Source organism: Furipterus horrens, unplaced genomic scaffold (assembly GCF_987537825.1).
Source record: "Furipterus horrens unplaced genomic scaffold, mFurHor1.1.pri manual_scaffold_17, whole genome shotgun sequence".
Taxonomy (NCBI): Eukaryota; Metazoa; Chordata; class Mammalia; order Chiroptera; family Furipteridae; genus Furipterus; species Furipterus horrens.
The window spans coordinates 52,606,681-52,630,715 of record NW_028327187.1 but is presented as its reverse complement, the minus strand read 5'-3'; the positions used below and the strand labels follow the sequence as shown (position 1 = coordinate 52,630,715).

The 24,035-nt window shown below is 37.6% G+C and overlaps 1 protein-coding gene across 2 annotated transcripts in view; it reads left to right on the top strand.

Moving 5' to 3' along the window:
* The first annotated feature begins 15,222 nt into the window (after window positions 1–15,222).
* Window positions 15,223–24,035, top strand: part of VSIG1 (V-set and immunoglobulin domain containing 1) — a 63,931-nt gene continuing 55,118 nt past the window's right edge. For both annotated transcript variants that reach the window (XM_090264489.1, XM_090264490.1), the window contains exon 1: window positions 15,223–15,403. In XM_090264489.1, the coding sequence (XP_090120615.1) occupies window positions 15,340–15,403 (64 nt within the window). In that variant the 5' untranslated portion in view covers window positions 15,223–15,339. The remainder of the gene's footprint in view (window positions 15,404–24,035) is intronic.

Here is a 24,035-nt window from a genome sequence, read left to right as displayed (position 1 = left end):
TGAGAGACCAGCAATTTCTTCCTCCACCCCAATCCCCACTGGTCTGAACAGTCAGAAGCAATGAGGCTTTATTTTTCCCAATGCTGGGATCATGAGCTATGAGGTCTGGTCTGGTGACACTCCCAAGGTGTCTCTCCTGACTTTTTAAAATGTGTGACTGTGCTTTCTGCTGGCCTGCTGCTGCTGCCACTGCTGCCGCCACCACACCGCATCCTCTCCAGCCTGGTTCTGCCCCTTCTACCTGTCTGGATGAGTATTTCTTCTTTATATCTTTGTTTGTTGGACTTCCATGCAGCTCTATTTTCTGGAACTTCTGGTTTTCTCCGGTTTTGAGGTAGTTGTATTCCTTTTTAGTTGAGGAGGGAGATGCAGCATGTCTGTATAGGCCTCCTCTTGGCTGGAATTCCCTCAGGAATATTTTCCCTCTTGAAACTTACATTATATCTGGGTGAAAAATTAAACAATGAGTAAACTGTATAGTATGTTAGAAGGTAGGGAGTACTACAAAAATGGAAAATGTAGGGTAGTGATTGAGAGAGCTGAATTAAGAAAGCTGCTGTTTTAAATTGTGTGAACAAGGAAGGTGTTGTGAACTGGCATTTGAGCAAAGAGTTGAAGAAAATGAGGGAATTCGCCCTACTGATATCTGGTGTTAAACTGTCACAGACAGAGGCAACTGCCAGTGCAAATACCCTAAAAAGTGGGAGCATGCTTGTTAGTTTTAGGATCAATAAGAAGAGTAGTGTGGCTGAAGCAGAGTGAAAGGGGGAAGAATGGTATTAGGTGAGGTGAAGAGGTGATGCAATGGGTGATGCAGAATATTTTAGGGTCTTCTAAGCTATTGTAAAGACATTGGCTTTTACTCTGAGAGAAACTTGGGACTATCAGAAAATCCTGAGAAAAAAGTGAGACATGATCTGTCTTACATATAAAAGGATCATTCTGGCTGCTCTGATAATAGACTGTAAGGAAGATAGGGGAAGCAGAGAGACCAGTTAGGATGCTATTGCAGTGAGACAGGCAGCTGATGCTGGTAGGTCAAACCAAGGCAGTATCAGTGAAGGTGAGAAAAGTGATTAGAGTCTGGATATATTTTGAACATGGACCCAAAAGAATTTGCTGATTAATTAATTAGATGTGGTACATCAGAGAAGGGGGGCAGTCAAGGATAACAAACTTCTGGTCTGAGCAACTGAAAGAACAAAGTTACCATAACGGAAAATCAGGACAGACTTATAGAAGCTTTAGAAAAAATATTATATATTAATATTAAATATCATATGATAATAATGTAACATTTCTATAGTTTTGGATTTGGAAAACCTTTCTTAGGGAAGATATGAAACTCAAAAGCAACAAAATAAAACATTGCCAGATTTAATTACAACAAAATGTGAAATTCTTTATGGAAAAAGACATAATTTTTAAAGTGATTAACTGGAAAAAATTATCTATAATGTATATACCAAACTCAGGTTAACATTTATCAACTATAAAGAGTACTTCTACAATATTAAAAGATAACTCAGTGGGAAAATGGTCTAAAGTCATGAACAAGCAACTCACAGGGAAAGGAACACCAATTAGGCCAGTAAATCTATGAAAAAAGGTTTAACCTCATTAGAGAAATACAAATTTAAACAACAATTTTTACCCATGATACTGATAAAAATAGAAGACTGATAATTTTTATTGTTGACAAGTTTGTGGAGAAACAGTTATGCTTATACACTCTTAATGAAGTATAGATTTATAAAGAATTTCTGGTGCACAATTTTTCATAATCTACCAAAAATTAAAATATTCATACCCTTTGTTACATCAATTCCATTTCTAGGTACCTAATTACAGTGGGAAGATATGTAGACAAAAAGATGTTCACTTCACCATTGTTTATAATTGTGAAAAACTGGAAATATCTTAAGAATTTACCAATAAGAGAATGGTTAAATAAATTGTGGTACATTCATACTAAAAAATACAATGCAGACTTAAAATGAATAAGATAGATCTATATATGTTGTTTGTACATGGTGATATAAAAAGATAACAAAAATGCTTTTTCAAGGTGAAAAGTGAAAATTATAGAACAATATGCATATTATGATTACTTTCATGTTAAAAAAAACTCGTGCATGTGTGTGTGTGTGTGTAAATTTATAGAGGTAGGTCTGAGAAAAATGCAAAACTCCCAATTCTTATGAGCATGAGATGGGATTACACATGTGAGTGAGAGAATGTAGATTTTCTCTTTATTCTCTTTATACTTTTTTGTCTTTTTTTAAATTTTATTTTTCAATTACAGTTTACATTCAATATTATTTTGTATTAGTTAGACAATCATATACTTTACAAAGTGTTCTCTCTGATATTTCCAGTATCCCCCTGGCACCATACATAGTATTACAATATTATTGACTGAATTCCCTATGTTGCACCTTACATTCCTGTGACTACTTCTTTGTTCTGTAAAATCTCTTTACAACAAAATGTATTACTTTTATAATTTGTAAGTTAAGAAAATGAGGGGTAAGTCAGATACTGCAAATTTCTGAAAGTTCCCAAAGAAGAAACGTGGAGGCAGTAGCATATTTGTTACATTACATTAACACTGTGCCACTGTGTGGTGTGATGGGAAGGACAGCATCTAATGCGTACTATGTGGCCTTGGGAAAGACACAACGTTTCTGAGCCTCTGTTTTCTCATATAGTGAATGTAGATAATACTTGCCCTGTTTATTTTATTGTCATTTGTGAAAATAAAATGTAAAAGAAGTTTAAAAATTATAAATCCCTATGAAATGTGAGATATTTAATATTTCATGTGCCAGTTCATGACCCACTTCTTTAGAATAGTCAATAACATCAAAATTCAGTCTGAAACAGAAAGTCTAGATCATCTCTGAGTATTTATTTTAACAGAATTCTATCTGTCCAAGTTATATCCCACATAATACAAGGTTGGTATTTTACTTTAATATTATAGAATGTATTGTGTTTTATGAGATATTCTGGAGCAGATGGGTTTTGGTAGTAGTCTTAAATCATACTCTCTACCCCAGGCATCCCAGGGCCAACCAGCTTGGACATACTGAAATAACAAACAAACTTGCTCTTAGTGTCTGCTTTGTACTTAGTACTCTCCTGTGGGCAGGTGGCCACATGCCCAGGTTTGCTTGGGACTGTTATGGTTTACACTCTCCCATATAATTGCTAATAGTGCCTCTTTCACTCTCAAAAAGTGTCCTACTTTTGTATATGCTCAGCTTACTGTGCTTACCTTACTACAGTAACCTATGAATCATGGAAGGAAACCTAAGAAGCCACTGGCTTACAAATGCTGGATTTACAAATTTATTTCCCCATCCCAGCTGCCCACCACTGGAAAAGCCATTATTACCTCCAGGGGAGCCATTATGCAAACAAATGATCCTTTGGAGACTTGGTGGACTCAGAGATTAAGGCAGAACCGGGGGCTGAGAAGAGCTGGTGTGGACCTCAAGGTGGCCACCCTACAAGGTGTTCTCTAAAAAACCTCCCTCAGATCACTTCTCTTTATTGCATTGCCTAATATTCTTGGACAAAGCTTTATCTGAGGGAAACCCAAACATTCTACTTTCAATAGTGTAACCAGGTTGGGGAATGTTTATGGCAATTGATTCCCTTCTAACGTGGAGCTGATGTCTGCTTATACAAAGGAGGGAATATGTTTCTGGAAGAAACAAAGTTGGGGAAAGAAAAGTAATTTTGAAGCACAAAATATTCTGGGGAATAAGACCTTTCCTTAGGGAAACCTAAGTACACAGGGGCTCAGTGAGTACTGATGGTGGGGGCATAAAGGAAGGTGAGTGACAAAGACATGCAATGTTTATTCGGGAAAAAGAAATGTTGTCTTGTGTTCAACCCATGTCTTAGAGCGGGAAAGGAATGTTCTTTCTCTGCTGCCTGCTGCTTCTTCTGCTCCCCTACACTATGTGTCCCATTACCCAGAACTTAAGCCAGTGCTACTCTATGCACTACTTACATCTGGGAATAAGACTTGTTTATAGCATTGCTTTCAGCAGGAATGTGTATTCTTGGGTACAGTCATTGAACTTACCAATACATGTTGGTTAACACCTTTTCTTAAGTTGGAAACTACCTGTATAGACCTGGCCCCTGACCTGGAAGGGCTCACAGTCACTTGAAAAAGAGAATTCACAAAAAACATTACAGGTCTAGGTACTTAAAGTCACTGTATACTATAAATTAAGTGCACATGTCTGACTTGGTGCCAGCTGACTTGGGGTGAGTTTCTGTTTCTGCTGTTTATGTGGTCTTTAAAAAAAGTCTCTCTGAGCCTCGTTTTTAGCCATAAGGTGGTTACCAGGCACTGAGGCTTTCATCAGCAACATCCTTACTTGTGAAAAGAATGACTGGCAGCTAGTTTACAAATGGAAAATGGTAAAGCAAGATAAAAATGGATGCTCATGAGATGTGTGCAAGTAAGAATGGGAGGGAAGGGAGAACAGGAGCCAATAGGTACTGTCCACTTAAGAGAACAGAAAGCTACCTAATTATGCGTGTGAAATATGATGTGGTTTATATAATATTTGAGGTCAGTTGAGAAGGTGAGAATACGAGTCCTGAGCCTACTGTTGCTATATATGAGATTTGTACAAATTACTTATTTTCTCTATACTTCCGTTTTTTCTTCACCTATAAACCGGGGATAATAATTCTACTTGCCTCATAAGGCTGTGAAGAGAAGTAAGTCTGTCTGTATGTCTGTCTCTCTTCCCCCTCCTCTTCCTCTATCTGTGTGTAAATCACCTAAACATAGTCCTTATCCTCCTGAAGAGCTTGTATTCCTAGAGGCATAAAGAGGTCCAGTACAAAAATAGCTATGTTATCCTTTAAGTGCTGTGGAAAAGGTATTTTTTGTACCCAATGTTGTAAACTTGACATGACATCATATGAGAATCAGGAGAAAATATATGAAGGATTTAGTGTTTGTGACAAGGCTCCCTCCCTTGATGAGCAGATTTTGGACAATTAGAATTGGTAAGGTGGGCATTCTAGGAGGATGGGGATAGCCTTGTAAAAGCACATGGGTGAAAAGGTGAGGCATATGTTCAGGGAACAGGGATTATTCAATTTTGTTTGGTGACCACTTGTAAGACTCCAGCCAGCTCTGACATTCTTTGGTATTAGAAATAGCAAAAAAATAGACAGGACACAACAACAGAGGTATTTTCTGAGAAATCAAATCTCTAGTTCTGTATCTTACAAGTCAGGAAGCCAAATTTATACTTTATTGCTGACCCTGAAAAAAAAAAAGACAGGAAATGTATGCTGTATGTTTATTAAATGCCAGATAAAATGGTTATGTCTAGACCAAAAGTGATGGAAGAATTTTGAGTATGAGAATGATACAATTAGATTGAATTTTAGGAAAACTTATATGGCAGGGTTATAAATGAATCGAGAGAGAGGAAGATTAGAGGCCAGGAGGTAGGCTAGGATACTACTGCAACTGTCTAAATGGGAACTAACAGAGAGAGAACTAAAGTATAGCAGAAGATGGAAAGGAGAAAAGGAACTGAAAAGAAGTTTTCAGTAGGATTTGATACTAGTAGAATAGCACAGTGAATAAAAGTAGGAGGCCAAGAATAACCCAATGAAGAATTATAATGGAGGCACAAACATCAGAGGTTGGGAGCATAGGTTTGGAGACAGAGAATGGCATATTTGAGGTTAAGTTTGAAGCACCAGCAGGGAATATAAGTGGATGTGCCTGGCAGGCACTTGGGAAAAGCATTGAACCTTTAATGGTTCTGTGATTGCACAGGAAACTTTGGAAATCTTTTCTTTGGAATCATTCCAATAGGAATGAATTAAAATCTTTAGACTTTAAGTACTGACTAGATAGCATCTTTCTATATGTAATTCAAAATGTTAAATATAATACAAATATATATAAAGAAGAGAAGGAAAACTCTGACTCCAAAAAACCTCCGCTGCCTTGCGGCATACCTCTTCAGGGGAAAGGCTAAGGGAGTAAACCCCATCGGAAAATCTGGAGCCGGAGTCCCTAAGGCGGTTTGACGTTGTAGTCAACACCGGCAACTCCTGCGGCGCACCTGAAGCCAAGCTGTATTGACTCCGTCTTTCCCTTGGACCCTTCAGCTGCGAAGAGAGGGGGGGTCTGCTGCATGGGCAACAGCAGACCCTCCATATCACTCTGCCCAGGCTCTGTAGCTTCAGCTTCACTGGAGAGGACACTCCAGCGTCATCGCAAGATGTCGATTCAACACGGGAGGAGACAGATACCGTGTCACTCCCGAGTCGGACTGCACAACCATTCTCGGCGGTGCAGATAGACTCTTAAGAAGCTACACCATCGTCTCTCGAGACGGACGGCTGCCGACGACGATATATAAAGAATTCCAATAAATTCTAATTTTCCCATTATGACTACTTCAATGATCAAAAAATACACATGAAAAGCTTTACCCCAAGGTCTCTGCATCTCTTTTTGTTTTTTTCTGTTTCTCTGTCTTTCTGTTTCTTTGATTCTGCCATCATAAGAATGGCCTTGGCCCTGGCCAGGTGGCTCAGTTAGTTGGAGCATCCTACCATAGACCAAAAGGTTGCAGGTTTGATTCCCAGTCGGGGCACATACCTAGGTTGCAGTTTCAATCCCTAGTCAAGGTACATATGGGCATATGGGAGGCAACCAATTGATGGTTGTCTCTCATGTTGATCTTTCTCTCTCTCTCTCTCTCTCTCTCTCTCTTTTTCTCCCTCTAAAATCAAACATATCCTCAGGCAAGGATTTTAAAAATTAACCAGCAATGAATATTAAAATAAACAAATAAAAATAATGGCCTTGGACTGTTCTTTGGAAACCCAAGACTGCTTTCTGAGCTGGCTCCTAAGCTACACAAAGACAGCAGGTTCATTACTTTATAATTATTGCTCATTTCTTGACCATAAAACATCATTATGAAACTTAATCACCTACCTTATTCATTAGAATAATGAATGACCTAGATATTTTCAAAGTGCAGATTCCATGAAAGTATGATAATTTGCTCTTATTCCAGACATTAAAAAAAAAAAATTCATCCTATTTCACACAATACAAAAAAATTTCAAGCAAAAAAGGAAAATCTCATGGACACATACAATAGTGTGGTGATTGCTGAGTGGGGAGAGGGGTGTGGGTAGAGGTGGAAGAAGGTATAGGGGGGATAATGGTAATGGAAGAAAATAAAATAAAAAATAAACTAAAAAATAAATTCCAAATACATTAAATATATATTCACAAGTTTATTCACTTAACAAATATCTATTGAGTACCTGCTATGAATAAGGCATTATTCTAGGCCCTTGGAATGAACAGAGAATAAAACAAACAGAAATATTTTCCCTCTTTTTAAAGTATATTTTATTGATTATGTTGTTACAGTATAATTTTTATCCCCTTTGGTCCCCTCCGCCCAGTACCCCACTTCTCTCCAGCAATCCCACCCCCCTTAGTTCATGGATTGTGCATATAAGTTCTTTGGCTTCACCCTTTCCTATATCATTCATAACTTCCCTATGTCTATTTTGTACCAACCAATTAAGCTTCTTAATCCTTCCACCATCTCCCCATTTCTCCCTCATCCCCCTTCCGGCTGATAACCCTCCAAATGATCCCCATATCTATGATTCTGTTCCTATTCTGGTTTGCTTAGTTGGATTTTGTTTTTATTTTAGATTCAGTTGTTGATAGTTGTGAGTTTGTTGTCATTTTAATGTTCATAATTTTGATCTTCTTTTTCCTAAGTAAGTCCCTTTGACATTTCATATAATAATAGTTTGGTGATGATGAGTTCCTTAAGTTTTTCCTTGTCTGGGAGGCACTTGATCTGTCCTTCCATTTTAAATGATAGCTTTGCTGGATATAATAAGCTTGGTGGTAAGTCCTTGCTTTTCATCACCTTGAATACTTCCTGGCAGTCCCTTCTTGCCTGCAAACTTTCTTTTGAGAAATCAGCTGAAAGTTTAATAGGCACCCCTTTGTTGGTAACTCTCTGCTTTCTCTTGCTGCTTTTAAGATTCTCTCTTTATCTTTAACCTTTGGCATTTTAATTATGATGTGTCTTGGTGTGGTCCTTTTTGGGTCTAGCTTGTTTGGGATTCTCCATGCTCCCTGGACTACTATGTCCATTTCCTTTGCCAAATTTGGGGACTTTTCCTTCATTATTTTCTCACATAAGCTTTCAATTTCTTACTCTTCCTCTTCTTCTGGCACCCCTATGGTTTAGATGTTGGCACATTTCAAGTTGTACCAGAGGTTCCTAAGCCTCTTCTCATTTTTTTTTCAATTCTTGTTTCCTCATTCTGTACTAGTTGACTGTGTTTTTCTTCCTTATGTTCCAAATCATTGATTTTAACCCATTTCCTCCCCTTCACCACTGGTTCTGTGTAGATTTTCCTTCATTTCATTTAGCATAGCTTTCACTTCTTCACTTGTGCATTTGCTATACTTAAAGATATCTGTCAAGTCTGTGAGCATCTTTATCACCAGTGTTTTGAACTCTACATCTGTTAAGTTGGCTATCTCCTCATCTCTTAGTTCTCCCACTGGAACCTTGATCCGTTCCCTCTTTTGGGCCATACTTTTCTGTCTCCTCAACTTGGCAGGCTCCTGTGTTTGTTTTCCTCTGTGTCTTAGGCAAAGCTGTCACTCCTGTTATGTTGTAAGGGGCAGAACCTTAGGTATTCATCATACAGAGTGACCCGTTTCACCATGTTGTGGCATTGTACGTGGGGGAGGGGTCTAAGTGGGAACAATGCCACTTGCTCAGCACTTGCCCCTTTTCTGTGCACTTTTCTCACTTTCATATGGGACTGGAGCCTCTCTAGCTGTTGCCCTGGCCATCGTTCCCAGGGTGGGTAGGTCTGTGGATGTCCTAGGACCATGGGGGCCCTTTAAACAAGTGTACTCTGCTGAGAGACCAGCAATTTCTTCCTCCACCCCAATCCCCACTGGTCTGAACAGTCAGAAGCAATGAGGCTTTATTTTTCCCAATGCTGGGATCATGAGCTATGAGGTCTGGTCTGGTGACACTCCCAAGGTGTCTCTCCTGACTTTTTAAAATGTGTGACTGTGCTTTCTGCTGGCCTGCTGCTGCTGCCACTGCTGCCGCCACCACACCGCATCCTCTCCAGCCTGGTTCTGCCCCTTCTACCTGTCTGGATGAGTATTTCTTCTTTATATCTTTGTTTGTTGGACTTCCATGCAGCTCTATTTTCTGGAACTTCTGGTTTTCTCCGGTTTTGAGGTAGTTGTATTCCTTTTTAGTTGAGGAGGGAGATGCAGCATGTCTGTATAGGCCTCCTCTTGGCTGGAATTCCCTCAGGAATATTTTCCCTCTTGAAACTTACATTATATCTGGGTGAAAAATTAAACAATGAGTAAACTGTATAGTATGTTAGAAGGTAGGGAGTACTACAAAAATGGAAAATGTAGGGTAGTGATTGAGAGAGCTGAATTAAGAAAGCTGCTGTTTTAAATTGTGTGAACAAGGAAGGTGTTGTGAACTGGCATTTGAGCAAAGAGTTGAAGAAAATGAGGGAATTCGCCCTACTGATATCTGGTGTTAAACTGTCACAGACAGAGGCAACTGCCAGTGCAAATACCCTAAAAAGTGGGAGCATGCTTGTTAGTTTTAGGATCAATAAGAAGAGTAGTGTGGCTGAAGCAGAGTGAAAGGGGGAAGAATGGTATTAGGTGAGGTGAAGAGGTGATGCAATGGGTGATGCAGAATATTTTAGGGTCTTCTAAGCTATTGTAAAGACATTGGCTTTTACTCTGAGAGAAACTTGGGACTATCAGAAAATCCTGAGAAAAAAGTGAGACATGATCTGTCTTACATATAAAAGGATCATTCTGGCTGCTCTGATAATAGACTGTAAGGAAGATAGGGGAAGCAGAGAGACCAGTTAGGATGCTATTGCAGTGAGACAGGCAGCTGATGCTGGTAGGTCAAACCAAGGCAGTATCAGTGAAGGTGAGAAAAGTGATTAGAGTCTGGATATATTTTGAACATGGACCCAAAAGAATTTGCTGATTAATTAATTAGATGTGGTACATCAGAGAAGGGGGGCAGTCAAGGATAACAAACTTCTGGTCTGAGCAACTGAAAGAACAAAGTTACCATAACGGAAAATCAGGACAGACTTATAGAAGCTTTAGAAAAAATATTATATATTAATATTAAATATCATATGATAATAATGTAACATTTCTATAGTTTTGGATTTGGAAAACCTTTCTTAGGGAAGATATGAAACTCAAAAGCAACAAAATAAAACATTGCCAGATTTAATTACAACAAAATGTGAAATTCTTTATGGAAAAAGACATAATTTTTAAAGTGATTAACTGGAAAAAATTATCTATAATGTATATACCAAACTCAGGTTAACATTTATCAACTATAAAGAGTACTTCTACAATATTAAAAGATAACTCAGTGGGAAAATGGTCTAAAGTCATGAACAAGCAACTCACAGGGAAAGGAACACCAATTAGGCCAGTAAATCTATGAAAAAAGGTTTAACCTCATTAGAGAAATACAAATTTAAACAACAATTTTTACCCATGATACTGATAAAAATAGAAGACTGATAATTTTTATTGTTGACAAGTTTGTGGAGAAACAGTTATGCTTATACACTCTTAATGAAGTATAGATTTATAAAGAATTTCTGGTGCACAATTTTTCATAATCTACCAAAAATTAAAATATTCATACCCTTTGTTACATCAATTCCATTTCTAGGTACCTAATTACAGTGGGAAGATATGTAGACAAAAAGATGTTCACTTCACCATTGTTTATAATTGTGAAAAACTGGAAATATCTTAAGAATTTACCAATAAGAGAATGGTTAAATAAATTGTGGTACATTCATACTAAAAAATACAATGCAGACTTAAAATGAATAAGATAGATCTATATATGTTGTTTGTACATGGTGATATAAAAAGATAACAAAAATGCTTTTTCAAGGTGAAAAGTGAAAATTATAGAACAATATGCATATTATGATTACTTTCATGTTAAAAAAAACTCGTGCATGTGTGTGTGTGTGTGTAAATTTATAGAGGTAGGTCTGAGAAAAATGCAAAACTCCCAATTCTTATGAGCATGAGATGGGATTACACATGTGAGTGAGAGAATGTAGATTTTCTCTTTATTCTCTTTATACTTTTTTGTCTTTTTTTAAATTTTATTTTTCAATTACAGTTTACATTCAATATTATTTTGTATTAGTTAGACAATCATATACTTTACAAAGTGTTCTCTCTGATATTTCCAGTATCCCCCTGGCACCATACATAGTATTACAATATTATTGACTGAATTCCCTATGTTGCACCTTACATTCCTGTGACTACTTCTTTGTTCTGTAAAATCTCTTTACAACAAAATGTATTACTTTTATAATTTGTAAGTTAAGAAAATGAGGGGTAAGTCAGATACTGCAAATTTCTGAAAGTTCCCAAAGAAGAAACGTGGAGGCAGTAGCATATTTGTTACATTACATTAACACTGTGCCACTGTGTGGTGTGATGGGAAGGACAGCATCTAATGCGTACTATGTGGCCTTGGGAAAGACACAACGTTTCTGAGCCTCTGTTTTCTCATATAGTGAATGTAGATAATACTTGCCCTGTTTATTTTATTGTCATTTGTGAAAATAAAATGTAAAAGAAGTTTAAAAATTATAAATCCCTATGAAATGTGAGATATTTAATATTTCATGTGCCAGTTCATGACCCACTTCTTTAGAATAGTCAATAACATCAAAATTCAGTCTGAAACAGAAAGTCTAGATCATCTCTGAGTATTTATTTTAACAGAATTCTATCTGTCCAAGTTATATCCCACATAATACAAGGTTGGTATTTTACTTTAATATTATAGAATGTATTGTGTTTTATGAGATATTCTGGAGCAGATGGGTTTTGGTAGTAGTCTTAAATCATACTCTCTACCCCAGGCATCCCAGGGCCAACCAGCTTGGACATACTGAAATAACAAACAAACTTGCTCTTAGTGTCTGCTTTGTACTTAGTACTCTCCTGTGGGCAGGTGGCCACATGCCCAGGTTTGCTTGGGACTGTTATGGTTTACACTCTCCCATATAATTGCTAATAGTGCCTCTTTCACTCTCAAAAAGTGTCCTACTTTTGTATATGCTCAGCTTACTGTGCTTACCTTACTACAGTAACCTATGAATCATGGAAGGAAACCTAAGAAGCCACTGGCTTACAAATGCTGGATTTACAAATTTATTTCCCCATCCCAGCTGCCCACCACTGGAAAAGCCATTATTACCTCCAGGGGAGCCATTATGCAAACAAATGATCCTTTGGAGACTTGGTGGACTCAGAGATTAAGGCAGAACCAGGGGCTGAGAAGAGCTGGTGTGGACCTCAAGGTGGCCACCCTACAAGGTGTTCTCTAAAAAACCTCCCTCAGATCACTTCTCTTTATTGCATTGCCTAATATTCTTGGACAAAGCTTTATCTGAGGGAAACCCAAACATTCTACTTTCAATAGTGTAACCAGGTTGGGGAATGTTTATGGCAATTGATTCCCTTCTAACGTGGAGCTGATGTCTGCTTATACAAAGGAGGGAATATGTTTCTGGAAGAAACAAAGTTGGGGAAAGAAAAGTAATTTTGAAGCACAAAATATTCTGGGGAATAAGACCTTTCCTTAGGGAAACCTAAGTACACAGGGGCTCAGTGAGTACTGATGGTGGGGGCATAAAGGAAGGTGAGTGACAAAGACATGCAATGTTTATTCGGGAAAAAGAAATGTTGTCTTGTGTTCAACCCATGTCTTAGAGCGGGAAAGGAATGTTCTTTCTCTGCTGCCTGCTGCTTCTTCTGCTCCCCTACACTATGTGTCCCATTACCCAGAACTTAAGCCAGTGCTACTCTATGCACTACTTACATCTGGGAATAAGACTTGTTTATAGCATTGCTTTCAGCAGGAATGTGTATTCTTGGGTACAGTCATTGAACTTACCAATACATGTTGGTTAACACCTTTTCTTAAGTTGGAAACTACCTGTATAGACCTGGCCCCTGACCTGGAAGGGCTCACAGTCACTGGATTTAGATAAGGTCCAGTTAATAAATTGGATACTATTGGAGAGTAATCAATGCCAACTATAGAATATTGGATCTACGTGCAATGGGAATTTATTCAAGGGGAAGTCCTGAGAGGGCTGTTTTGTGGATTCGCTGAAATGTTCACATAGGACAGCAGAAAAACTAGAATTTATTTATAAAACACTGTATACTCTTACATGTTTAAACTTCAGTCATCTTCAAAATACTCTTCGTTTGATGCAATACATCTATCCAGACATTTCTCCACTGCTCAAAACAGTATTTGAACTCATTAATTTTGATGCCTTTCAGTGTTTCTGCCATTTTTTTTGTTTCACCTCTTCCACATTGGCAAAACATTTTGCTTTGAGGATGTTTTTCATTTGGGGAAACACAAAAAGTCACTTGGGGCAAGACTGAACAGGGAGGGTGGGGCATGGGGCTTATGCTGTTTTTGGTCAAAAATTGCTGAACACTCAGTGTAGTGTGGGCAGGTGCATTTGTAAGTCACCCATCATGAAATGGGCAAATACGTTGAGAGTCTTCAATAAAATTTACTAATGCTGAATGCAGCCTCTCACGACAATGCCAGCTGGCACACTGATACAGATGGGTTCCTAGAACACTCACCTAGTGAGGGAATCCTGTACTACAAGGGGCCTGCCCTCCAGAAGACAGTTCTTTTTTTTTTTTTTTTTTTTTGTGGCGTCTTTTTCATACAAGGAAGGAGAAAATTCTAAGTAATGATGAAAGACACCTGGGGCCAAGCTTTGGCATCAGATATGAGCATGAACAGGAAAGGCTGTGAGAAGAAATTAGGCCTCATGGAAGCAAAATGTCTTTCTGAGAAGCAGTAGGAAATTGGCTTGGGTGTTATGAGATGGAGTGAAACATCTCCCATAAATTACAGTTCCTAAAATATATCTCTGAAACTTGTACATATTTCATGTGACTGAATACTTGAGAAAATAAGTTGTGACAGCATTTTTCAGGTGGATTAATATGTCTTAAATTGAGGAGAAGATTTGTGAAACCTGGGAATCCAGATTAAGGACTTAGGACATGATGAAAAAGTTAATAATGCTGTTATTGAAGAAGCTTGGTCAGGGTGGCAACATTGGTGTGTGGTTGGTACACAGGATGAAGGAGGAAGAAGTCAGGGAGACCACTCAGGTTACTGCTACAGTAGGCCAAGGATTGAGGATCTGGACCTGGACAGAAACAGCAGATTGGAGAAAGGACAAATCTGAGAGCCATTGTATAGATGGAAACAGCAGAACTTTGAGACCACATGGAAAAAGCCAGAGGAGGCCCGTATGCATCTGAGGGTAACTTAAGCACAAGAAGAATGCTGTTAGAAGTTCTTGTTCACATGAAGAATTCTCATCTGTGTAGCCTGAAATTCCCTCCTCTTGAACCTCCTTTCCAAGGAAGCCCTGTAGCACCTATTCAGTTAACTAATTTTGCAAAAATTCAGACTCATCCAATGGAAGTCTTAAAGCATTTTTCACTCAGTTGATTTTGCAAAATTAGCTAAGTGAATAAATCCTGTAAAGTTTCTAACCCAAAAGACGGAAGCATGGAATTCATTTTACTGCCACTTTTAGTGGAGGGTAGTAACCGCCAGGGCTTCAAAAAAAGTGTGACATGTCCAGAGTTTGTTCATAGAGGAATTAATGCATTTTTTGCTTCATAACCCCTGTGTCCTTCCTGTGAACACTGTCTCCTGGGAAAATCTTAGAGCACCAAGTTATTAATCTAAGTTGTAAAAGGATGTTAGTGAATCAATGCTTTAAGGCTTTTATGGAAATATTTGAAATTAATTAGCCTTGTCAACTTTTATTTGCATAGGCTCTATAGGCAACTATATCTCCTCCCCAAGTAACTTTTAATAAAATTGATTTTAAACTTAGAGAATCTGTGTACAAAGAGCATGAAGCATTTAAATGTGTTGGTTTATTATTAACACAGTAGCAAATATATCAAGGAAACACGCCCCATGAAAAGTGTTTCAAAGAAACAGAAACGAGCTCTGCACAAGGTCTGTATCGAGAAAGCTTGTTTGCTCAGTGATGCCCACAGATAAGCCTGCCCAAACCTCCGTGTGATTGAAGAAGCCAGTTTGAAACTCAGCATAGCCTAAGTGAGGTACTGGTCCCCAGCTGCGCTACATGAAGTTCAGCACAATGGTGTTCGCGTTTTGGAAGGTCTTTCTAATCCTAAACTGCCTTGCAGGTAAGGAAAGAATCTCCAAACCACCGAAGAAAACTGGGAATGGAGTTTCGTTTTAAACTGAAATTGTAAATTTTTACATAGACTATTACCTTCCTATACTGGAAAGAAATTATGATTAGTATTCTGAGTAAAATAATTCTCAGAAATTTTGCTTAGCAAATATGTGCCATGCTGATTTGGGAGGTGGGCAGCTTGTAAATCGAATTGTTTTATGTAGCTTCAGAATTTAAAAATATTTTAAAAGACAAATTACAGCAGGTTTTTTTTTTTAAGTTTGGCAGTTGAACAGATGAAATTACTCAGAATCTCAAGCTTGTGCTAAGGATATTATTTTCCGTTTTATTTGAGTTTTATTTCCTTTAAGCTCCCTGTGATGGATTTGACTTCCTACAGCAGGCAGAGCCTGGCTGGGAGGGCCTGCCATGCTTTCCTATCTTACATTTCTTAGGTACTTGTACTTTTTTGAGCCTAAGGCCATATTTTGGAAAATATGTGAGTGATTTCCCATTGTGCACAATATAGATATTATTAGGGGTTTGAGCAGAACAAAATAATTTTTAGAGTAAAAATCCTGATATTGGATAGACTCATAAGAGATCACGAATTCATAAAAATCCCTTGGTTATTTTTTTCAAATACCAGATATTTTTGAACCTATACTTATGATAATTAGGTCCATGGTAGATACAATAATATGCTTTCTCCCCAAAATTATATCTTTAAACCATCAGTAATATTAGGCAGTCATTAGAATGAGGTTTACTAAAGTATATTTAATGACATAAGAAAATGCTCAAGATAAATTAAGTAAAAAAGTAGGAAACACACAGGTGCCTAGAATAAATTACTAGATATTTATATACCAAACCACTCATAGTGATTACCTCTGGGTGATAAAATCATAGATGATTTTTATTTTATTCCCTATCTTTTCCATATTTTCCAGGGTTTCTACAAAAAAATATTATAATATTTTTATAACCAGGATAAAAAAGTGTTACTTTTCAAAACTATATGGTTTTTAGTAATAGTTCTCTAAATGTTAATTACAAAATGCTTAAACAAACATGTGACTGTGGAGTCACCAGAAGGCAATCCTGCATTTATCCAGTGATCTAATCAGGACTTACAGCTGGAAAAAGGCATCTTTCTCAACTTCTATCCAGGTGGGAACAGATGTTACTCTTTTCCCTTTCCCCCAGGAATATTCATTTTAAACCTTAACTTTACATAGTAAAAGTCTGTTTCTTTTAAAGAGCTTCCAAATAGTGAATTGGGTCACCCCTGGGACTCCTGCACCAGCCCACTAAAATCACACCTGCAATTAATACCTATTTCCCTATGTGAGGCCTTCATCTGGCCTACACTAGACACCAGTTTTGTAACAGTCGAAAGAGTGGTTTTTACTGTAACTAACATATATGTAATTTTTACTGATTATAAATATAATGTGTGGTCATTGTAGAAAGATTGGAAAATATAGAAATATATAAAGAAAATTAAGATCATCAGCAGACTTACCACAGATTTGGGCAAATTTCTTTTTCCTTTGCAAATGTATATATTACATTACAAAATTGGGTTTATTGTTTAAAAAATTACTTGCATGATGTCAGGATCTTACTTGATTGTGACTTAGAACAAGACCCAATCAGAATGACTACTAAATATTTCAGACCCTTTGTTCTTAAATTACTGTATAACTGGTTTTGTTGGAATATAGTGTATGCAGTACTGTGTATCTATACATACACAATCTAGCTGTCCCAAAGCAAAATATGGTAGTGTCAGCCTACATGGAGTGGAAATGTGGTATAATATTGAATATTGTTGTTTGCCAAGTTTACATATGTATGGAAGTCAGAGGAAGATTTCAGTAGTCCATACCTGACATTAGTAGTGTCCATCAATTGATCTAGATATGGTGTGAGGCAACTGGTAATGTTTCCATCAAAGTGTAATTTGATGGGCTAGCTGAATTTGTTTCCTGGTCAGGAAAAATGTCATAATTTTGGTGTTAGGCATGGTGCCAGGCACATAGTAGACACAAAGGAAATATTTATTGAAAGAATGAATTACCTTTCAAAATCCTGTCATTCACAAAATAGATGGACTTTGAGAATATTATGCTAAATGAAATAAGTCAGATAAAGACAATACTGTATGATTGAAATTATATGGAGAATCTTAAAAACCTGAATTCATAGAAACAGAGAGTAGAATAATGGTTATCAGGGTTGGTGGGTGGGGAAAATGTGAATATGTTGGTCAGAGGGTACAAACTTCCAGTTATAAGATGAATAAGTTCTGGGGATATAATGTACAGCATAGTGACTATACTTAAGAATACAGTATTATGTATTGAAAAGATGTGAAGAGAGTAGATCTTGTGTTTGCACCACACACACAAAAAAAGGTAATTATGTGATGTCATGAAAGTGTTAATTAATTCTATAATGGTAATCATTATGCAATATATACTTGTATCAAATCAACACTTTATACATATTAAAATTACACAACGCTATATGTCAATCATATGTCATTAACGCTGGAAAAATAAAAGAATGAATTACTTTCCCAAACTCCAAACATCCAGAAATGATTCTCATGTACATATTTAAAGTCAATTTTCTGTACAACTGTGCAAGACAGATTTTATTTTAATTTAAATCTTTCTGATGCCTCATTAGGAAGTCTTAGGCTAAATTCTATTTTTTGAAAATAATTTCAGTCAAAGATGTTGTTTGCAAAAAGTTCATGCATATTATGTTAGGTGCTTGTAATACATATTAGTCACCTGTTGGAAATGTATGTTGCTACCCGCCCCCACCCCCATTTTCTGGAGGAATACGCTATGCATTTTAAAGCAGTAATGTATTTGAACTTTGGTTTTGTAGTCAAATCCAAAAAGTGAGTTCATTTGATTATATTATCTTCTAAACCCCAAATTATGCAATTTTACATGAAGTTGCTGGAAATGAAATAGCTTCAAATGCATCAGGCTAAATATGGCTATTTGGGGAATTTTTTACTGTGTTATATTAGGAGAATAATGCCACCCCCCAATAAGCAAACTGTCACATTGTAGGTGTTAAATGAATGAATGAATGATCATTACCAAAACATGAGAAATTTTATATCTTTTTAGAGCATTGATTAGTTTAAGTATATACACCTTGGGTTATTTTTCTTTAATAATAGGTACTGATTTTTTAATAGTCTATTTTTTATTTTATTTTTTTCCATTACCATTTATCTCCCTTATACCCTTTTCTACCTCCATCCACCCTCCTCCCTCCACCGCAAGCACCACACTGTTGCCAGTCACACATATTTCAACACATATGTGGGCTTTTGTGTTTTTTGGTATCAGACAGGTCATGAGTGAAATTGCAATCCTAAGTTATGTTTAAATCAGGAACTAATGTTTATTTTGCTATTTATTCACAGTCTCGTTTATGTAGAGATTTTTCTGCCTTTTTTTCAATTTTAAATAATTTCTCAATTTAGAGAAAATTAATCCATAAGAAAGGGAGTGTTTTTCCCCTGACTCTCACAGAATCATCATCATCTATAGTTTAGGACTAAAATTTCACTGTTCGCTATACATATGTGGCTATCTAAGTTTAATACATTCAACTTAAATAAAATTAGAAACCCAATTCTTCAGGCACACTAGCCACATTTCAGGTGCTCCATAACTACATGTGGGTAATGGCCACTGAACTGAACACTTCAGAGAAAATATTTCCACCACCATCAAAAGTTCTATTGCACAGTTCTGGACCAGAGGATGATCTCAGAGGTTTAACTAATGTGCACTAATTGATTGATGTAACATTTTTTTAAAAGTTCATCTGCCAGTATATAGCTCTTAGTTCTGAATTGTATTGTCACTATAATAGGGATGGACAATTTCTGAAAACCATTTTTTCTTCAGAATTTAAAAATTGATTGTGGTCCTGACTACTGGGAATCTGGGCAATAAAATGGTCTGGACGTATCACAGTAGATTTGGATGTTATCATCTTTATTCTAAGGTGATGTTGAGCTTTTACAGATTTCAAATTGTTTATATGTCTTCTATTTTAAAAAGTTGAAAATGTTTAAATCAAATTTATAATTCCCAAATATTTGATTTTCACATCCCTCCATTTTGGTTTGTGCTGTAAATGTCTTCCTACTGCATTGACATGGCAGGCAGAGATTGTGTCTTTATTGTTCATTATTGTTTCCCCAGCATTGGCGTTGTTTGTGGCAGAAATAGGTGCTCAACAGGTATTTATTGATAGGCACCATGGCCTCTTCCATGGCTTTCCTTGTGTGAGAACTCTGTTTACTGGGCTTTCAAGCAGTTCTGTTGAGGACAACCCTTAAAGTTTTGTTGTTGTTGGCCTTATAGGATCATAAGTTCCCACCATTAGCCAATTCCATAAAGATATTGAGACCCAAACTAAAGGACAGAAATAATGAACAAATAGTACATTCAAAATCTCTATTTTTAAGGGAAAATCTCTGAGAACTTTAATGGCCATCAAATCCCCATTCTATCTTTTTTTTTTTTTTTTGACATTTTGAAGACATTTGGAAGTCATCATTTAGGCATAGCCAGAGATGAATGTAGTGAATTTCCAGAAAATGAGATGGGCTTTTTGAGGGCAGGAGAGTACCACTTAGCTTTCTCCAATGAAGTTTCCATCAAAAAAGTAGCTGCTTTCTGCAGAGCAATTTCATTTTGGGGAAGGCATTATGGAAACCAGGAAAACATGGGAAGAGAACATTGGGAAGAGAAAAACTGCATGGAGTTAGAAGGTATTGCATTGGCCCTGTCCAGGTGGCTTAGTTGGTTGGAGTCTTGTCTCATAAACCAAAAGGTTGTGGGACCAGTTCCTTGTCAGAGTACATACCTAGGTTTCAGATTCAATCCCCAGTTTAGGTGCGTATGGGAGCCAACCAATCAATGTTTCTCTCTCACATCTGTGTCTCTGTTTTTCTCTTCCTTCCTCTCTCTCTAAAAATCAATAAGCATATCCTTGGGTGAGGATTCAAAAAAACAAAAGCAAAAAGGTGTTGCATTGGTGTGTGCCCTAAAGTACTTCTCTCAATTCAAGTCATTGGTAGCCATGTAAACAGTCAACTCTGGCGGAGAAGTAGCTGGACCAGGTGGCCTGGCTGTGAAAGAGAGCAGGGCTATTGACACCAGGAAACCACCAGTAATAAGTAAAAATGGTTTGCTTTTTCTTTAAAAAATTTTGTCACTTCTCTGAGTTCCTTTTTTTCTGATTGCTGCCATTAATAAAAACAAAATTAAAGAACTCTTTGGGTATGCAGACTTGGGAAGGGAGCCAGGAATTTGTCTTCCTGTACTATTTCCTCTGATCTTCTTACAATTTCTGTATCCTCCCACCACTCAGTACACCTTGTTCTATAACCCTGAAGGCAGCTAGGGCTTTCACTCCAGCCCCCCTGAAGCATAGAGGGCATCTTTTAAACTTGAGCTTTTCTTCTAATACCTACCTGACTGTCTTATGTTCCATCCTGAAGAACTTCTGTATTTAACTCTGCAGTGAGTAACAACCAATTATTTAAAAGAGATAAAGCCTCTATAGCATATTCTAAATTGTCCTCTATAACAGCTCTTTAGAAAATGCTTATATAGTACTGAGAATTTCAAGTACAGTGGTAGGCTGGATTTTGAGGTAGGGAGCTCTTCAGTGTTTGTTTTAATCATATGGGTAGCTCACCCTTTTGTAAGGACAACAGTTCTCAAAATTTGTGGTCTCAGGCTCCTTTTACACTTTTAAAACATGAGGAAGATTCCTGGTTTAGACAAAATGGCATAGACTCATTTCTCCTTGTTTTCCCTGCTAAGAACAAGTACAGACCATCCCTGGAAATAAAATAAGAAACAACAAAGGGAGAACTCTGAAAGATGATTTTTTTTAAAGCTTGGGACCCTGTGAACAACAGAGAAGCAAGGTGTCTTACATTTCTTCACCCAACAGAAGTGAACCCAGGTCTGGCCTACCTGATGCTAACCTAGCAATAGAGAGCAGCACACAGGGAAGCTCATTCTTCCCTCAGATGGAATGGCAGTCCCGTTGATATCAGATGAGCTCAATACCACCAGCAAGGGGAAATCGCCAAGACTCTCACCAATAATAGTAAATAAAAGAAGCATGCTTCTTCCTCACTGGGCCTGAGACTCCCTACTTTCATTAGAGATACTGAGGTGGGAGGATGGAACAGACAAGAGGGATGAAACCACAGCAGTGCCTGGTTCTGGAAGGCTCTTTGTCTTTGTGGGTCTGAGACTCTTCTTGAAACAGAAACACTGGGGGAGGGAGATGCTGGGTGGAGGGGAGTAAAGGGGAGAAAGTTGGATCTATTGTAACAATATAATCAATAAAATACATTTAAAAAAGAAGAACAGAAACACTAGGAGTCCCATTATAACAATCCCCCACTGAGAGATGCTAAGCAGCCTGACATAGGAAAACCTTTCTATCCCTTCAGACAACAAGATCTTGGAAAACCAAAGCCCTAGTGACATCAGATAAACCAAGTAGAGCACAACAACACCAGGAAAACTCTGACAATTAAACTAGCATTAGGACCACAACGCACAAAAGTAGGCTTAGGTTGGTGTGCAAAACATAAAGAAAACATAAAACAGAAGAGACTGTCTGCTAAAATAAAATATTTAAATAGGAACTTTTTAAATAGTAGACAAGATGTGGGAATTTAAAAATGTATAATAACATGTATCCACCATTATATGTTATACAGACTATTTTCACTGCCGTAAAAATCCTATGCTCCACCACTGTCATCCTCTTCCCTACCACTTTGCAACCACTGTCTCTGTAATTTTGTCTTTTCCAGAAAGTCTTGGAGCTGGAATCACATGTATGTAGCCTTTCTGTATTGGTTCTTTCACTTAAAAATATGCGTTTAATGTTCCCCCAAGTCTTTATAGCTCATTTCTTTTTAGCACTGAATAATATTCCATTGTCTGGATGTACCACCATTAATTAACCCATTAAATTACAGAAGAACTTCTTGGTTGCCCAAATTTGGACAATTGTAAATAAAGATATTATAAATATTTGCATGCAAATTGTTGTGTGGACATAAATTTTCAACTTCTTTGGGTAAGTGCCAAGGAGTGCTATTGCTGGATAGTATGTTAAGAGTATGTTTAGTTTTATAAGAAACCACCAAACTGTCTTCCAAAGTGGCTGTACCATTCTGTGTTCCCACCAGCAATGAATGAGAGTTCCTGTTACTCCACATCCATGCCAGCATTCGGTGTTGTCAGTGTTTTTATTTTAGCCATTCTAATGGGTATGTAGTGGTATCTCATTTTTGTTTTAATTTGCATTTCCATGATGACATATGATGTGAGGTATCTTTTCATATGCTTATATGCCATCTATATATAATCTCTCAGAGAAGGAAAACTCTGACTCCAAAAAACCTCCGCTGCCTTGCGGCATACCTCTTCAGGGGAAAGGCTAAGGGAGTAAACCCCGACAGAAAATCCGGAGCCGGAGTCCCTAAGGCGGTTTGACGTTGTAGTCAACACCGGCAACTCCTGCGGCGCACCTGAAGCCAAGCTGTATTGACTCCGTCCTTCCCTTGGACCCTTCAGCTGCGAAGAGAGGGGGGGTCTGCTGCATGGGCAACAGCAGACCCTCCATATCACCCTGCCCAGGCTCTGTAGCTTCAGCTTCACTGGAGAGGACACTCCAGCGTCATCGCAAGATGTCGATTCAACACGGGAGGAGACAGATACCATGTCACCCCCGAGTCGGACTGCACAACCATTCTCGGCGGTGCAGATAGACTCTTAAGAAGCTACACCATCGTCTCTCAAGATGGACGGCTGCCGACGACGACGATATAATCTCTGGTAAGATGTCTCTTAAGGTGTTTGGTCCATTTTTTAGTCTAGGTGTTTGTTTTCCTGTTATTAAACTGTAATATTTCTTTGTGTCTTTTGTTTTTTTTTTTAATTTTTTTTTATTTTGGTTTTTCAATTACAGTTGTCCCCTTTTCCCCCAATTTCTCTCCCCCACCCAACCCACCCCCTCTCCCACAATCATATCCCTCCCCGTTGTCCATGTCCATGAGTCTTTCATACAGGCTCTTTAATTAAACCCTTCCCTTACTTATCCCCCTTCTCTCCCTCTCCCCTCCCCCCTATTGACTGCTATTCTGCTCTTTGTTCTATTTAGTTCCTTTGTTTGTGTTGTTCTTTAGTTTCCTGTATTAGGTGATATCATATGGTATTTTGCTTTCTTTGCCTGGCTTATTTCACTAAGCATAATTCTCTCTAGTTCCATCCATGTTGTTGCAAATGGCAGGAGTTCCTTCTTTCTTTCTGCTACATAGTATTCCATTGTGTAAATGTACCACAGTTTTTTGATCCACTCATCTACAGATGGGCACTTAGGTTGTTTCCAGCACTTAGCTATTGTAAACAGTGCTGCAATGAACATAGGGGTGCATAAGTTCTTTTGAATTGGGGTTTCAAGATTCTTCGGGTATAATCTTAGTAGTGGAGTCATTGGTTCAAAAGGCAGTTCCATTTTTAATCTTTTGAGGTAATTCCATACTGTTCTCC